The following is a 19,151-nucleotide window of genomic DNA, read 5'->3' on the forward strand; positions in this document are numbered from 1 at the left end:
CATTCTAGATGCAGTTACAAGAATGAAAGTACAGAGTCTCACTATCCTGAGCGCTACACTATGTTTTATAGTCTGAGATGTAAAGTGAGCACAATGTGCAGACTATGGGACCTTTTGAAATGATTATTGCTTTGGTGACAAGGGAAATCTTTCCAGGCTGCCATACATTGCTTGTGTATCGCAGCCTTTAGTGAGATTGATTTGTAATGCTGCATCATGTGGTCTTGAAGCCAGGACCTGGACTCCACATAGTAGGAGAATGTGAACAGTTCACAAACAGTACTTAGCAATTGCAGCTATCTTTCGCCTGTACTGTGTGGACATTTGTTTAGTGCTGTCACCCACTGAAGGGTTCCGCATTACAGGAAAGTGGAGGCCCCTATCCCACAGTGTAAAAGATTGTGTCCCATGTCTCTAAAATGACGTACAGTAGTTTCTTACTTCATAGTTAGTTAGTGCAGTTAGATGGCTGGAAAATGATTTATTTTATTTTATGTTGGCACAAACAATTATTGTATGGCGCCAGAACAAACTTTATTTATCAAATAAATGTTGAAAATACTACACATTACCAAAAAAGACTAATTTGGTAGTTTACATTTTCACAGTGTCTCCCACTGAAAATGAGACCAAATCTCATTATATCCATTGGTGTTGTTTGGCTTGATATATTTTCTATCTGGTATGAAAGTCGACCATCATTATTGAAAGGATTTTTCTAAGCTTCAAAGATCAACTTATACATGGACTACTAGGGTTATTTTACCCCAGAAATATTTGAAATGATTAATCTATTTCCCTTCAATCTTTTAAATTAATATTTGAGCTGTTCTTTGACATGAACAGTGTAATGTTCTTAGGGCTGTACAATATTGGAGGTGAAGTGCATATTTGCCAGAATGCTAATATGACATTTTGTGATATGATTTTTGTGTAACTAGGCAAACCAATCAATATTACAGGGCACAGTTTGCAGAACAAATCTCATAGTTCATGGGCCCTCATCCATCACGTAGAGAGCATCTAACTTGTGATTGGGCACACAATTTATTCATGGTGTGACCGTTTTATGTAAACTAAGTGAGCTATTTAAATCGTTTGCAAGGTCAGAGTCATACATTTGTCATTCCAATTTGTTTATATTACAGAAGCGCCAACTCAAGGCAGAGAATCTTCAATATGTATTGTGGTCAAATGGTAAGTGTTTTTTTTTAAAGAAAATTCTCTCTTTCTTCTGTACCATACTGTTCTGCATAAGGAGAGGTCCTTTGTAATTGCTGTATATCTGGCAAGTGAGTGATTACAGTGCTAAGTACTAATGTCAGTGGTTTTCAATTAATCCATATGCCAGTACCAGAAACAGATGTAATTTTCATCATCCGTGTCATGATTCATATAATTAGTTCAGGCCAGTGGTAAATCTTTACCTTGCTTGTGAGTATCCCACTGGGTTTTTGATATGTTCCTGGCATCTTCATTGAAAAGTCTGATGTTGGTTGTAAATGTTGCATGAGAGATTTACCCAGTTTATCCTTGTTCAAATAATATACTGAACACTGAAGAACAATCAAAATTCTTTCTAAAAAGTAGTTTGTTCTGAAAATAATTTTACAAGTAGGGTAAAAATTACTTGGAATCTAACATTAACCCAGAAAGTTTAGGCATTGTGATTTTCCAGAAAATATGTGCAATCATTAGTCTACTAGCAAAGTTTATCAACATCTCTCATTGAACCTGCTTCCTTTTCTGGTCAGTTCTATCAGGAAATATATCTCAGTGAAACTGAATTAGATAGACTCACTTAAAGGGACATAGTGCAAGCGTGTAATTGACCCCCATAACTGAATATTTTTGTGCGTGTGGTACTCACTTGAACACAAAGCTAATCCTGATTTGGCCAATTCAGAATTTGACCACAGTGCTCAAACTCAATAACATGGTTGACAAAGCAGCCTTACAAAACCAGTAATATACTCAGCTCTGCATATTGCTTCGCTGCAATCTTTTCTAGTTTATAAACAATCATTCATTGCACTGGTCCATTATCTGGACATGAGTCCAACTCTCTTTCTCACTGAAAGCTATTCATTTATGTCACTTCTGAGGAAGGGGCACTGGACTTGAAATGTTAACTCTGTTTTTTTCCTTTCCGGATGCTGCCAGGCCTGCTGAGCTTTTCCTGCAACTTTGTCTTTGTTCCTGATTTAAAGCATCTGCAGTTCTTTCATTTTTTAAAATTCATTTATGTCAATTTGATTTCATTAATTATCTGAGATTTCATGGAGTTTTTGGCCATCTTATAAAAAAATTGTGAAATATTTAGAATGATACAGATAGGATGATTAAGAAGGCATTTAGCATGCTTGCCTTCTTTGCTTAGACCTTTGCATATAGGAATTGGCATTTTGTTACGTTGACTTTGTACTGGAGTTAGTGAGGCCACTTCCAGAGTACTATGTCCAGTTCTGGTTTCTGTTTTAGGAAGGATATTACTAAGCTGGAGAGGTTTCAGAAGAAATTTACCAGGATGTCACTGGGAATGGAGGGTTTGAGTTATAGGATTGGCTGGGGCTCTTTTCACTGGAGTGTAGGAGGTTGAGGTGACCTTATAGAGGTTTATAAAATCATAAGGGGCATAGATAAGGTGAATGGCAGATGTCTTTTCCCTTTGGTGGGGAATTTCAAGACTAATAGAGCTATTTTTTAAGGTGAGAGGAGAAAGATTTTAGGAAAAGACATAAGAGGCAATTTTTTAACAGAGAGAGGTTCATGTGAGGGATGAATTGTCTGAAGGAGCTGTGAATGAGGGTACAGTTACAAGCCAGTGGTAAATCTTCACAGACATTTAAGCATCAAAGACATTTCGGTAAGTACATAAATAAGAAATGCATGGAAGGGGAGGAAATGGCCAAGTGGTATTACCGCTGGACTGTTAATCCAGAAACCCAGATAACATTCTGGGGATGACATGTCCATCATGGTCCTCCTGCACTGCCACAATGATGCCACCCGAAGGTTGCAGGAACAGCAACTCATATTCCGCCTGGGAACCCTGCAGCCATATGGTATCAATGTGGACTTCACCAGTTTCAAAATCTCCCCTTCCCCCACTGCATCCCTAAACCAGCCCAGTTCATCCCCTCCCCCCACTGCACCACACAACCAGCCCAGCTCTTCCCCCCCACCCACTGCATCCCAAAACCAGTCCAACCTGTCTCTGCCTCCCTAACCGGTTCTTCCTCTCACCCATCCCTTCCTCCCACCCCAAGCCGCACCCCCAGCTACCTACTAACCTCATCCCACCTCCTTGACCTGTCCGTCTTCCCTGGACTGACCTATCCCCTCCCTACCTCCCCACCTACACCCTCTCCACCTATCTTCTTTACTCTCCATCTTCGGTCCGCCTCCCCCTCTCTCCCTATTTATTCCAGTTCCCTCCCCCCATCCCCCTCTCTGATGAAGGGTCTAGGCCCGAAACGTCAGCTTTTGTGCTCCTGAGATGCTGCTTGGCCTGCTGTGTTCATCCAGCCTCACATTTTATTATCTAACATTCTGGGGACATGGGTTTGAATCGCACTATGGCAGAAGGTGGAATTTGAAAACAATTTTTTAAAAATCTGGAATTAGGAATCTAATGATGACCACGGATCTTCTCAATTGTCGGAAAAACACATCTGCTTCACTAACGTCCTTCAGGGAAAGAAACTGCCATCCTTACCTGGTCTGGCCTACATGTGACTCCAATCACATGTGGTTGACTCTTAATTAAGGACAGGCCTAGCCAGCGATGACCTCATCCCATGAACAAGTTGAAAAAAAGGATATAGGCCAAGCACCAGCAGCCGTGGCAAGTTTAGTTTGGGATTATAGTTGGTGTGGACTGGTTGGACCAAAGGTCTATTTCCATGCTGTATGATTGTATAACTCTGTATGAAAACCAACACTTCAAATCTTTTGTTTTTATTGAATGCAAGTATGTATTTTGGGAACAAGTGCTGAAAATAACAATGTAATAATTTCTGTTAGCCACACTGAAACATATTGGTGAGGGAACAGAGGAAGAAGTACTAATTTCTCTCAGCTCCTCTGGCCAGGTATCAGTCATGGAGCCATAGAGTCATACAGCATCGAAACAGACACTTTGGTCCAACCAGTCCATGCCAACCACAAGCCCAAACTACATTTGTTCCGCCTGCCTGTGCTTGGTCCGTATCCCTCCAAACATTCTTTATTCAGGTACTTATCTAAACGCCTTTTAAACATTGTTACCAGTCGGGGACATCTCAGAGAGGGAAGGTTGAATTGATCTCCCAGAAATCCTTCCGCAGTCAGTGATATACACACTTGTGGAAAACAAACAGTCAGTGCACTTTAGGCCTCACTCTACTTAACTCAAATACTAATAAATCCTGGTAAGATAAATTGCAGTTTGAATTTGTCCTACCTTCCTGTTTGAAAAAGGTGAAAATAAAGGAGATGCTCTAATCGATGCCTAATATTCATGATATATTTAAAAGAGGAAAAATATATTAACAGACATTTTCTCCTTATCATTTCTAGCAGATCATCAATACAGCTGCAAGTTTTACTTTCATGTATAATTTGGCGATTTAAATACACCACTTGGAATAATTTCCCCCCACAATCCTCAAATATGCATTGGATTCCACTTCTAGATGTCATTACAACCTTGTTTCATATCTGGGTAAAGTAGTTCTGGAAGTCATGTGGGAGTGACTGCCATTAGTAATGAGGCAGCATTTCACCAAGTATGGCATTAAGAAGCCCAAGTAAAATTAAAGTCAGTAAGTACCAGGTTGGGGTGGGACATCTCTCCATTAATCTGCCTCATACTTAGGACAACGGAAGTCTGTTGGGGTTGCTGGAGGCCTATCATCTCAGAGGCCTATCACTGTAGGAGTTCCTTTCAGCTGGTGTTCTAGGCCCACCATTTTCAGCTGCGTTGTCACAGACCTTCCTTCCATAATGCAATCAAAAATGGGGATGTTCACTGGCAAATGCACAGTACATTACCATTCAGATGTTGAGACAGTCAATGCCCACAGTCAGTAAGAATTAAACGTCACTGAGGCTTGAGCTGATGAAATGACAAGTAATATTTGTGCCACATAAGCCCCAGGCAATGACTATTTCCAACAAGAGAGAATCCAAGTGTCATCCTTCACTGTTGAAAGATAATATCATTGTTGGTTCTCTGAACAGCAACAGCCTACGGAGTTACCATTAACAAGAAACATAGTTGGTCCTACCATATAAATACTGTGGCTAGAAATCAGGCCATTGGTTGAGAACTCTGCAGCTTGTCAATTCACTCCTGATTTCAACAAGGTGTAAGTCAGGAGTGTGATAGATTACAATACACTTGCCTTCAACAACACTCAACAAGCTCAACACCATCCAGAACAAATCAACCTGTTTGATTGGCACCCCATTCACCAATTTAAACATTCAACCCTTCCAGCATGATAGCTAATATCAATGCCGTCTAGAAGGGCGCTGCAACAGTCATGAAAGCTTCTTCAACAGCAATCTCTGCCTCCTTGAAGAACAAAAGCAGTAAGCATTTTGAAATATCATCATCTGTGCATTTCCCTCCAAGTCATGCACTATCTTGACCTGGAATTATTTTTCTGTTTATTTACTGTCACTGGATCAAACCTGGCAATTCTCTTCCTAACAGCACTGGGTGTAACTACACTGCAATGAAACAAGCAGGTTGTTTGATAAAGATCCGTTACTCAGGTGGGGCTCACCTCCGCTTACATATAGAAGAGAGAAGGTGACTATATTGCAATGTATAAGATCCCGAATGTCCTTTCCAACAGCGGATGTAGAAAGGATACTTCCTTCTGTGCTCAGTCCAGAACAAGGGCACACTGTTTTAAAATTAGGGGTCACCTATTTAGAACAGAAATGATAAGTATTCTTTTCCTTTCATAGGGTAATGGAGCTCTCTGCTTCAGAAGGCAGTGGAAGTGGATTTTTTTTTGATATTTTGAGGAAGATTTAGGTAGATTGGTGTTAGGCATGGGAATCAAGGATCATTGGGGATGGTTGGGAATACGGAAAGTGAAACACAAACAGAATAGCCATCATCTTATTTATTAGCGGAGCAGCCTCAAGGGCCAATTGGCTCGGTTCCATTCATGTTTGATATGTTTAAAGACTATATTATGGAAGTAAAGAAGGCAGATCACCATCACCTTCTCAGAAACAATTGGGATAGGCAATAAATATTGGCCTTTCTAGCCATATACCCACATGCTAAGGCCAATTTGTTTTAGAAACTCCTTCATAGAAATAGATACATGATTAAGTTGGAAAGTTTATTAGTTAAGTATACAATTTGTAGTCTTCAACAGAAGAACATGCATTCTCCAGTCATTTGTTAATATCTAATGTAAAATCTTTGTATGTTAGTAAAATGAGCATCAAGTAATTTTTCAATGTTATCTCTGAGTTATGCTGCTGGTGGAAAAAAAAATTAATAAATATTTCTTCTTGTAAATAAAAAAAAGTTCAAACAGTTTAATCTAATGGGGAATTTTAAATGATGGCCACTTCTGAAAAGGTAGAACTTACAGTGGGTCAGAAACACACTTACAGTTTCAATGTACTTTGCCGAATCTCTTGAACTTAGTCATTGTATTAGCCTACCTGTCTCTAGATGACCTGGCCAATCAAAGAGGGTGGTGGGCTGGCATGCCAGCTCTGTCAATGGTAGAATTTCTAATCAAAGGGACCTTAGCAGTGGACAGAATGATTGAATTGGTACATGTATTAATGAAACTGCAGAAACTGCAAGAATTAAGAGAAGACCAGAAAAGAGTATGCACTGAGACTCCCACTCTTACCAGGAAGGCCTGCTACAGAATTTGAGGGGTTGCTTTGAGGTGAGTCCTTCTGATGATGAAAGGGAGAGGCCAGTGTAGCAAGCTAAGCAGTTGTGGATGGAAGTGGCCAAAGAAATCATTGGCAGGCAGTGCACTGAATGGACCCAGCACCTCAGGAAGGAGGAAATTGTGACTGGTGTTACATTTACATACCCCACATGCTGACATCCCAGCATTTTCTGGTGCACAGATCCTCAAATCAGCATGCACTATAGCTTCAATCATTTCAAGCATGGTCACACATTCCCCTCTGAACAGCCGTTATTTACACCCCCAATTATCCTCCTGTCCTTTCAACCAAGACTCACACTTGCCCTCAGTGAACATTTTCCTTCTCTTCTGTCATATGGATTCACCTCATAGAGAGGTAGACAGCTATGGAGAAGGGGCTTGGAGGATTTGAAAAGGCCCTCCAAGTGAACTGGCACTTTAATGCCCATTGGCAATGTGTGCCCACCTGATCTCTGGGATGGAAGTTTAATTCCAGGAGACCACTGATGAGATGCCTCGGGAGCCTGATTCTCCAGAAGATTCTGGTGCTCATACATGTGAAGATGGATCACATGTTGGGGGTTTCCCCTTCTTGGAACAAGATTTTACCGTCCATTCCCTCTGTCCTATGTCGCAGTATGTGGCTGAGGAGAAAGCAGCTGCTGCTATTCACCTTGGTGTTGCTGCTCCTTTTATCCTCATCTGAGATGCAAAGTGAATTTGCATACATTGTTCCCAACCCACACTGAATACTGGCAATAGGGAATTTCAGTTGAAGATAAGTTTTCTTTAATTCTTTCATGAAGTGTGGGTAATGTTTATTGGGTCAGGAATTATTGTATGTCTCTAATTGCCTTTGAGAAATTGGTGGTGAGTTGCCTTTTTGAACTGCAGCAGTCAGTGTTGTGTAGGTTTGGCCTTAGGGTTATGAGGGAAGAAGTTCCAGGATATTGACCCAATGATAGTAGAGAAACAAGAACATAGTTCCTGGTCAGTATGGTGTGCAGCTTGGAGAGGGCCTTGCAGACACTGGTCCCCATGTATCTGCTGCCTTTGTCCTATTAACTTGTACAGGGCACAGATATGGAAGGTTATGTCAAGGGTGCCTTGGTGAGTTACCGCTGTGTATCTCGTTATAGTTCACAGTACATCAATTGATTAAGAAGTGAATGTTTCAGAGGATAGAGTTCCATTCAAGTAAACGGTATTGTCCTCAATGGTCTGAGATAATGGGGAATGCAGATGCTAGAGAATCCAAGATAACAAAGTGTGAAGCTGGATGAACCCAGCAGGCCAAGCAGCATCTCAAGAGACAAAAGCTGATGTTTCGGGCCTAGGCCCTTCATCAGATGAAGGGTCTAGGCCCAAAACATCAGCTTTTGTGCTCCTGAGATGCTGCTTGATCTGCTGTGTTAATCCAGCTTCACACTTTTTTATCTTGTCCTCAGTGGTGTTAAGCTTCTTGATTGTTGGGGAAACTGCATTAATCTAGGCATGTGGACTGCTTTCCATGACATTCCTGACTTGTGCCTTGTGGATGATGGACAGGCTTGGAGAGGCAGAAGATGAGTTACCCAGAGCAGAATGTCAAGCTTATTATCCGCTCTGAAGACCATGGTCACTATCAGGCTAGTCCAGTTAGTTTCTGGTCAAGGATAAGGAAGGTACAAAACAAATGAAAGAAGCTCTCAAACCTTGGAGCCACTCTGAGATGGAACGCTGTGAGCATCAACCACCAACTTGCCTATGGATGGAGCTATTCAGTCTCACTGATCAAAGACTTCGCAGTCTGGCAGCTTTACTAAAGACACACTCCCCACTGTACGATCACCTCAGGCTGGCAATTTCTACACAATTTGGAAAAATCGGTCAGCCATTTGTCAATGCCAGAATCCATGGTCAAAAATAAAGATAAACTCCAACCATAATATTTAGGTGCTATGCCAACAGATTTGTTTTGAGGCTTGCTGCTTGCATTCAAATCTACCCAAGAAAAGTTCGGATGTAGGTGAGATGATTTTGCATCGTGAATCAATATCATATACAGAGGTTTCAACTTCCCGTGCACACATGAACCTGCTTCCCTTGCCTGAAAATATGTATGGTACAAAGATATAGGAAACAATTTCCAAAAGTGCACTTTTATATAGTGATGTTTGCAAAATACATTCAGTCCCATTTAACGATTATATTAATCACATACATATATAAGTGAAAAATGTGAAATAAAAAGACTTATATAAATTTTGACACTTGCAGGATAAATATAAAATAAGAGCTGGATGCAAAATGAACGTGTTGTTCAATCATTGTGGTGGCCTTTCACTTCGTAATTTGTTGCCCAAGCCCTTTCATTCAAATTAGCTGGCAATTTGAATTTTATTTTCACAGAATCAAGGAACCATTTTTCCAGCAACAGACTTTAACCCTGCTGAAGATGCAGAAGTTTTGTTCTCAGCACTACAAGGAATGGGTACGTACCAACAAATATATTGTTTGCTATAAAAACACCTTCAAAGAAACAGATCCATCTTTGTCACCCTTTTAAATCCTTTACCCTCCAACAAGGCTGAAGAACAATCATTAATTTGACATATTTGACAATCAAAATAAAAACTTTAGTCATGTTTCAGGAATTATACCTTTATTTTTATACAAATGTTAATCTTGAAAATTACTGAGATATTGAATGATGTTGAGAAATGATTTGGCAAGGGCAATATTTTTTATCACTATTTTCAATAATGCCATTCCTTAAATGTTTGCTTTCTTATCATAATACCAAACATTTCCTGACATCATGAATTTTATTTCAGGAATGAGTAATTTCAATAATGTGTCCTTTTGTACTGAGTGTCAGTATCAAGGACTTGAATCTTACAGCCACCCAGGGGTGGAGTGTTAGCTGGGAGGGTTCATAAGATCAGATACTATGCAACGAGCAATGTTCCTGGCACCAACTCACCTACTCCCAGTGCAATATTACCCCTGCCAAGGGTGGGCTGCAGCAACTTACCAGCTCTCCCAGTGAAACATGATAAGTTGGTAGCCCATGCTTTTTGGGTGACCTGTGCCATTTGCAGGCCCACCTAAGGTATTCCTTTCCAATCTGTTTTCTCAATCCCTCCTGCCCTGTCTACTCTAGCCGTCCCCCACTACCCCTCATCGTTCCCACTGCTGCCACCTGCTGGCCTTGAAGTCCGGTTTCTCCCTCATGCAATGCCAAAAGTCCCAGAGTTGGCCAGTGCTCCAGTTAGTATTATTGCAACCAGAGACCTGGAGTCACTTAATTGACCAGGATCTCTCAGAGAATGGACTTCCTCCCTGGTGGGGACTGAAATTACGCCTCAAGCCAGTTAATGACTAGCAACTATCAAATAGCAGTGGGATAAGCCAGCCATATCGGGGCATGCTCAGCCCTGATTTTTTTAGACCTGGCTGTCTAAATGAAATGCCAGTCTGCCACCCTTGCCATAGGTTCTGTAAAGGGCCATGGGGATGATTAGGAGCTTATGGGGTTTCAGGGGACATTGGAGATAGGTAGTCTTCATGATGGTATGAGAACTCAGAAGCATTAGGTAGATGGCATGAGGCAGCATAGGAGATATGAGTGACCATGGAGAGCAAGAGGAGTGAGGCTGAGAGGAGGAGAGATGTTTTCTGTTTTCTGTTTTATCTTTCCTTATGAAACTTTAAGTAGTGCCAGAAGCCCAAGGCAGGCTGTCAGATCTCCTTACATTCACCTGGTCTAACTCCCAAAACAATCCAACCCCACGATCAAAAATTGAGAGAAGCATGTAGGCATTTGGAAAGGCAGTTTTGCACCTTATGTTATCTCCCAACTCTGCACATCCTACTGAGGATCAGAAATCAGGGCTTGAGCCTGGTTGTGAGGTCATGATGTCAAAGTTTACAGTTGGCTCAAAACTTCAAAGCATTCTGAAATATAGGAGGATAGTGATAGACTTCAAGAGGGGTAGGCAGGTTGATAGGGCAAGCTTTTTGAACATTAAATTTAATGCATAAATGTGTAACATGTTCCATTTGGTTAGAAGAATGAGAAAGGTCAATACACAATAAAGGACACAATTCTAATGTATCAGTTTTCATTCAACATAAGTGGAAAACCTAAGGATTAGAGGCTTGCTAACTCTCTAGACTTATTCAAAAAGGATGTTTTTTGTAGGCCAATTAATCTGACCTTAGTGGTGGGAAAATTGTCAGGATCAATATTGAGAAGTAGGATTAACTGGCGGCATGGTGGCTCAGTGGTTAGCATTGATGCCTCGCAGCACCAGGGACACGGACTTGATTCCACCCTTGGGTGACTGTCTGTGTGGAGTTTGCATGTTCTCCCCGTGTCTGCGTGGGTGTCCTCCAGGTGCCCCAGTTTCTTCCCACAGTCCAAAGATGTGCAATCTAGGCGGATTGGCCATGGTAAATTGTCCGTAGTGTTCAGGGACGCGCAGGTTGGGTGGGTTATAGCGGGATGGTTCTGGGTAAGACGTTCTGAGGGTTGGTGTGGACCTGTGGGGCCAAACAGCCTGTTTCCACACTGTAGGGATTCCATGGAGATTATTTGGAAAGATATGGACTAACGAAGGAGAGTCAGAATGAATTTGTTATGGGAAGTTCATTATATTATCATCTGAATTTAATTTTTTGAGGAACTAACAAACAAATTTGAAGAAGGATCCCACCCGAAATGTCAACTTTCCTGCTTCTCTGATGCTGCCTGGCCTACTGTGTTCCTCCGGCTCCAAACTGTGTTACCTAAGGAAAATTGATGACGGTTGTAGGGTAGATGTCATTTACATGGATTTTATTAGGTCATTTGTCAAGACCCCACACGATAGGCTGTTCAGAAAAATTAAAACCAATGGAGTACAGGGGGAATATGATGAGTTAAATTCAAAATTGGTCCAGTGGCAGGAAATGAAAGGGAATGGCAGATGGATGTCTTTATAATTCTGAGTGGGTGCTCCACAGGGCTCAGCGTTTGGTCTCTTGCTGTCTGTGATATATATTAATGATTTAAACTTAAACATGAGAGGCTTGAGGGGGAAATTTGCAGACAACACACACATTTGTCAGGTAGTTGACAGTAAATGGACTGGCTATTGATTGCAAGATGATATCAGTACTTTGGTTCACTGCGTGGAAAACTGGCAAGTGAACTTCATTCCAGAGAAATTTGATGGTATTCATTTGGGAGCAGCAAGCAAAGTAGGGAATATGCAATAAACGGGAGTATTGACAGGACCATAAGAGACCTGGGAGTGTAAGTCCACAGTGAAAATGGCACAACAGGTAAAGAAAGTGTTAAAGAAGGCTTTTGGATGACTTCACACATTGGGTGAGCTATTGAATACAAAAGTCAGGGTGTAGTGTTGGAATTATCTAAGACAGTAGTTAGGGTAACAGAGGAGATATATAAGATTGTTGCCAGGGCTTGAAAATCGTGGCTATGAGGAAAGATTAGATAAGCGGTGGTTACTTTCCTTAGAATAGAGGCTAAGGTATGACTTAATTGGGGTTTGAAAAATATTGAGGATCTTGATTTGAGTTTCTCCTAGTTGAGAGATCAGCTTCCAGGAGTACAGATTGGCGATATTCCCTGTAATATTTATTATGCTGTGCAGATTTCCAAGATCCGTGTGCCTTAGCAGTTTCTACTACTGGACATCAACATGTTGGCACGTCAATCGGCAAGTGCAGAACCTCCCAGGAGCCACACAGCTTAGAGAGAATGTTGATGACTTGTAGAAGGATGAGTGGGGCATATTAAATAACATTTGCACTCAGTGAGGAGGTGGATAGCTGGAATTCACTGCTCACTTCGGTGCTTGGGGCTGAAACATTCAACTAATTCTAAAGGAACCTGGATCTGCGCCTGAAATGCTGTAATCTGCAAGGCTAGGGACCAAGAGTTGGAATGTGGAATTAGAATCATTATTCAGCTAGCAAACAGACAACGGGCTCAATAGCTTCCTTCTGCACTTGGACTTTTCTCTGTTTTGAGGATATGCAGCACCAGAGTGACCTTGGGATAGATGTGCACACATTGTTGAATGTGGCAGAGCACAGACCGAGAGCGCAGCACATGGGCCCCTGAACTTTTTAAATAGAGTCATCGGCCCAAAAAATACAAACAAGTTATGATGGACATCTAAAAAAATGCTTCACCTCAACTGAAGCGTCGTGGACGCTTCTGGGCACAACATTTTGGAAAGGATCTGAAGGCAGCAGCTAATGTGTATTTTCTGAGATTAGGACATGGGACATCATTTATGAAGATGAATTGGAGAAGCTGTGCTCCTTGGAGGGGAGATTTTACAGATGTGTGCATAATCATCATGATTCTGAAAAGACTGGACAGAGTTGAATTGAGGTGTTAAGAATCAGAGAACACTCATTTATAGTGATTGACTAAAGCACTAGAGGCTACACAAGGAAGAATTATTTTGTGCAGTAAGTGGATAGGATTGGAAAGTAAGCTTGAAAGTGCAATGGGAGCTAATTCAATCATGCCTTTCAAAGATAAAATGGATAACTATCTGAAATGAAAACATTTGCAGGCTGGGGGAATGGGGCTCTTGTGATGCCATGATAATGTCCCTACCCCTGAACCAGCAGACCTGGGTTCAAGACCCATCTGCTCTAGAGCTGTGTAATAACATCTCTGAAAGGTTGAATAGGGGAAAACATGGAACTTGTGACAGGCAAAAACAAACATTTGCAGGGTTAATAGGAAATAGAAAAGGAGGTGAATTAGCAGACTTGCTTTCATACAGATCCAACATGGAAAAGATATTTCCAGTGGTCTCTTCCTCCTTCTGTCTTAGAATGATTTGATGATCTCTATGATTATACATAGACAGGAAAATCAAAGCACTATTTTATAAGCACAGTGTTTGAGATAATTAATGGCAAAAACATTCTACAATAAATTCTACAATATTCCTATAATATAAATATCTTGAACGTTACTTCACCAATAATTATGAAAACCTAAACTGTTTTAAGTTGGATCAATATTGCAGAATCACGTGAATTGTGTGTGATATTGTGCTTCTCAGGTACATTTGGTTTTTTCAGTGCTATTGATTGATGGAGTTACATAGAACATAGAACATAGAACAGTACAGCACAGAACACACCCTTCAGCCCACGATGTTGTGCCGACCATTGATCCTCATGTATGCATCCTCAAATTTCTGTGACCATATGCATGTCCAGCAGTCTCTTAAATGACCCCAATGACCTTGCTAATTTGTTGTTTGGTTAAACAAAATAAATAGGCTTTCAAATGTGATTCTGATCAAGTCCATTAATTATCACCAAGGCAAATTTAAGGAAGAACATCCAAATACATGATAGATTTTGTTGCTTACAAAAATAGCACTCTATGTTACATCAGTTACAGGAATTGTTCTGTTGAACCTCTTGAAGAAACAGCCTGAACATTTATTCCAGATGTTACACTAACCATGGCCTGTTCAGCATCAGCTAGTTAGACTAAATGTTAATTACTTCAGTATTCCTTCAGTCTCTTTCCTCTTTTACTTTTGGAATGTTTTGGTATAAATAGGTAATATGACCCTCATGGGAAAAAGCAATAAGGTTGGTGTGTTAGGCAGGTGAATTAAATCTGTCAGTTCCAGAAAATGTGTCAAACAAATCCCACACGGTGAAATATAATTACTTCCCCAAGCTAACTTCTCCAGCGGTCAGATGGTGATTAATGGCATCTCTCACATCCCATTTTCAACCCACACTCTCCATTCCCAGAACAACTCACCACTCAGAAGATATGCCAGAATTCATGAGCATCCCTGTGCCCTATGCCAATTTTAAAAGTCCATCGCTCATGCAGAAAAGCACTATCTGTCCAGAGTTACTCTGCATGGTTCCTGACAGTTTTACTGAACATTGCAAACATAGTGAATCAGCTGGATGCTTTGTAGACAGGATAATGGTAGTCTTGCAGGATGGGACTCCTGCATCAGTTCTACCAACTTCTCTCCACTACCATACTACCATATCTCTATGCCCACCTCCTACCAAGGCTCATGCTCTACCAGCCTCGCTATTGCCTGCAACATTTTCTCCATTCATTCTCACTCAACCCCAATCCTGACACCAGAAACCCAGCATGCCCTTTGCACTTCTTACTCACTAGCTCAGTGCACCTCCCCAACTAATCCAACAGTAACAATCTTTCATTTCACTTAATACTTTCCTGTCTCACATTTCAGAAGTAAAACAGCCCACAACGGGGGTGAGATGAGTTAAGACAGTTGATGTGCTGCTGTTATTTGGCTCATCACCACTCATAACAACAGGACCTGGCCCTGAATGGCCTGATTAGGGTCTGGCCTGGCATTGGAGACTACTTGTGACTTACTGTGATGGGAAACCTTGGGTGAACCCTTTGACTGAACTAAGTACTGCAGTAATATGAGCCTAGTATCTCTGGTGACAGGCCAAAGTGCATAAATGCTATGAATGGCAGGGATGATGTGGGCATCCAGGTAACTCAGAATGAGTGAGCACTAAGAGCAAATGAAGATGCAGCATGGTCCGGTCCGTGAGTTGGGTGTGTGACCCTCCACACAAAGTATCCTTTCGGCAGCATTAATTGCTGCAAAAGTTTCTGCTGCAGCCCTTTGTGCAGCATTGAGGTGCATGTTGTAAATGAATTGGAGTTATGCCAAGAAGGTTTCTTAGAGGCTGGGATGTGTTGAATGCCAATGACTTTGGATGTAGGGTGTATGTGGCATATCCTCCTGGAGCATACCCAGGCATTTTGGTGCCCAGTTTCCAACATGGAGGTTACCAGGAACAAGCAGCAAATGCTCTATCCATCAATATTCTGGCATGCTTGTTGAAATTTCCTGACAGCAAACATGGTTCACAAGTATGAAAAGATGGGAGGCTGAATATTGATGAGGAAGTTGGGCTGTTAACAAGGCATCAAACAAACAATAAAGACCATCAATTAACATCATGCTTGTTAAAAGCATAAGTGATGTTGCCATTCACTCGCAACATCAAAATGGGCCTCACTAGACTTGTTACCAGATTCTGCCACGCATCTTACCCTGGCCCATGTCACTCAGATTCTTGTAAAATACAACCTGTACAGTTGATGGTGACTTTTTGCAGCAACTCTAAATACAGGACCAATGACTGGTTCATTGTTTAGATTAGTACTGCATTTTCAATTGACCTGTCCCCTTTCCTCTTATTGTCATTGGTCTATAACCGCACCATGCACATTATGGCCACCAATAAATAGCAGTACACTGGAACAGGAACCAGAAACACCTTCAGTCACTCTCACTGTGTTACCATTTCTTTATCAGAGCTGTGACGGAACCTAGTGTAAATTAGGTTTCCCTGTAAACTTTGTTCGGTGAGGGCCAATGGCCTTTTCAATCCTCAAATCTTGAGAGCCTGTCCATCCAAGTTCAAGAAATTCATCCATAGTTAGGCCTTCCAATAGCTTAGTCACCATTTTACTTGCAGATTTTTTGTGAGTTCATAAACTTAGAAAGTGTTGTTCTGAGAACTGCTGATGAAATTTAAACAGAACGCCAGGATCTCTTAGACACAATTTTAAATTCATACATCCATCAGGAAACTGACAGGGTTAGGTTCAATACTGGACTGTGTTCCACTGAAGTCAAAGTAGAATAAGCCTGGGTGACTTGAAAAATTTGCATTCCACCTAATCCTGTGGGCTTCCTGTCCAGCAATTTAAATAAAAAACCCCCATATTTCAACAAACCAAAATACATGCAAAATTGAATGTAATGTTGATTTCAAACTTCATGGAAAATTAGATTCATGTCTGGTCTCTCAAGCTTGACAGGCCATTGCCATAGTAGATCTCGGGCACAAAAAAAACACACAGGAGATTATTTTATTAACAGTAACCCCTCTTTAATAAATTAATTCGAAGTTGACAGAAATATCTGCAGACTGAGAGGTAATTACTTTTCTCCCTTTTCCACCTGTTTTTCTCTTTAATTCCCCTGGTGAAGACTTTAGTTCATAGCTGAGTTGAGTCTCCAAACGTTCAGGTATTCTTTGTCCAACATACACCAGTTAATTATTAAAAAAGGGAGTGGAGACTGAGCCAAAGATAAGTTTACCACAGTGCCAATATTAAAGCTGGGATTTAGCTCATTAGTGTTCCCAGGTGCCATGTTTCTCAACAGAAAAATATGGGAGTTAATTGTTTCATTTAAAAGCCCTATTGCTTAATATTATTTCATTTCTATTATTCTACTTCAACATTTAGAATGCAGATACTATTCTAGTAAAGGTAAAATGGCTGCAGCAAAACTGCAACATCACTGAGATTGCACATATTTTATTGGAAAATGTGATATCAGGCTCATTAAAGAAACACCCTTCAATTTGAAATAGATCAAGTTAATTAATTGGATTCATACTTTGGGCTCTGGTAGTTGTTGTGTTGATTGCATTAATGGGGAGATTGCTTTTAACTTGGTTCACTTTAGTTATAAAATCATTATACTGATTGTGAACTAAGCAATTATGCCCACAAATCATTTCATGACAATATATATTTAATATCAAGTGGTATTTAATATTCATTCAGACTTGACTGCCTTTATAAGCACATGACTAACCATTGTAAATGACCCTTTTGAGTAAAATTACTTCTGGAACTAGTTTGAATTGCTTACAGTGCATGGGAAGAGAATGAAGATTGTCTCAGAATCTTGCAAAGCTGAGCAGTCAGCAGTCTTGACCCATTCAAATCAGGCTATCAAAATGTTATTTTTAATACCTTTTAGCTGCTGAGTGGCCAGCCAAATCAACAGCTGGGCCGGAAAACCAGATTACTGCTGGGGCCCCTCAGGAAATAGCTCTGGAAATTGAATGGTCAGAAAAGCAATTGAAAGTGTGGAAGAAGCTCAGGTCAGGCACTTAGAGAATTGCCAGACTACGATCGTTGATGTCAAAAATGAGACAGACAGGTTAATGAACATCTAGCAGATTTGACAAGGTGGATCAATTGTTGAAGGAGTCCATCAATGCGGTACCTTGCCAGTTCCAACACATGTGTACCTGCCTCTTTCCATATACAGTTGACTATCACCATGGAAAATCAGGTCCTGCAAGCTCATTGTCTGCTTGATATATGCACAGGCCTATAATCCATTCCTGGAGCTATAGGTGTTGAGCATCAACAGGAAAGAGAAAGGGCACAAAAGGCCTCAATCTCATTGCAGGTAAACACAAAGTGAGTGACAACTAAGAAAGCAATGTAAAAGATGTCAGATGCACCTATGGAGATGCCTAAGATGCATGTGTACTCCTGTGCACAGTCACCTGGCAGAAACATTCAAGTCACATGTCGTTGAGCTCTAAAGTGAGGGCCTGAAGTGGTGTGTGAGTTGGTATGAAAACAACCGTAATAATGTAATGAGGCTGGTGATTTGAGGATCCAGAATTATGTGATTGAGGGGTGGAAAGGATTTTTTCTATGTTGAGAATACAACACAGCCATGTGTCCAACATGAGGTCTTCATTAAGATGTCTGTGAAATTAAGATGGCTACTTACATGTGTGTGCCTCCTGGTAAAGTCCACATGACTAGAGCTAACAAGTAAGCACACTTACATGTGATTACATTTTAATCTAAATATCCTACTCTTATATAAAATATGCATGCATTATCGTGTGCATTTTGAGTTGCCCAAGTTACCAAAAATATACATGACTGCTGTCATGCATTAGCAACTGTTTGGTATTCCAGCTAGTTCTACTCTAGTTTGTTTATTTACAAAAGGTAGGCTTGATTTTTAAAGGGCTTGTAACTTGTGGTACATATGTAGATTGTAGGCTCTTCCTTCAACATCTGCTTTTTTGAATGGTTCACTCCTTGGTTCAGTTTCAGAATCTTCTCAACTGACTCTACTGATTTATGCTGTTGCCTTGGACTCCTCTTTGCTCCAGCAGCATTGGCTGTATCGGGCAGGTGATCTTTTCAGTTTGTGACTTCAGCATCAAGGCTCCTTTGTGTTCCTGCAGTTGAACCCTCTGCACTCTTTGGCTGTCTGTTCATCAGTTGATGTAGCTTGCAAAGTACTGTAAATGTTTTCTGGGGTTATTAATCCGAGCTATCAACTTGCTTCTGCTCAGATGAGTGGCTTTACTTTTGTATCTAATATCTAGAATTTTCAGATTTGTCATAATATTGGGCAC

At 40.8% G+C, this 19,151-nt stretch overlaps 1 protein-coding gene across 1 annotated transcript in view; it reads left to right on the forward strand.

The window, feature by feature from the left end:
• The first annotated feature begins 1,094 nt into the window (after window positions 1–1,094).
• Window positions 1,095–19,151, forward strand: part of LOC125455322 (annexin A10-like) — an 87,597-nt gene continuing 69,540 nt past the window's right edge. Inside the window, exons 1-2 of the mRNA XM_048537102.1 lie at window positions 1,095–1,197; window positions 9,297–9,378. Coding sequence (XP_048393059.1) covers window positions 1,180–1,197; window positions 9,297–9,378 — 100 coding nt within the window. The 5' untranslated portion in view covers window positions 1,095–1,179. The remainder of the gene's footprint in view (window positions 1,198–9,296; window positions 9,379–19,151) is intronic.

This window comes from Stegostoma tigrinum, chromosome 1 (assembly GCF_030684315.1).
Source record: "Stegostoma tigrinum isolate sSteTig4 chromosome 1, sSteTig4.hap1, whole genome shotgun sequence".
NCBI lineage: Eukaryota > Metazoa > Chordata > Chondrichthyes > Orectolobiformes > Stegostomatidae > Stegostoma > Stegostoma tigrinum.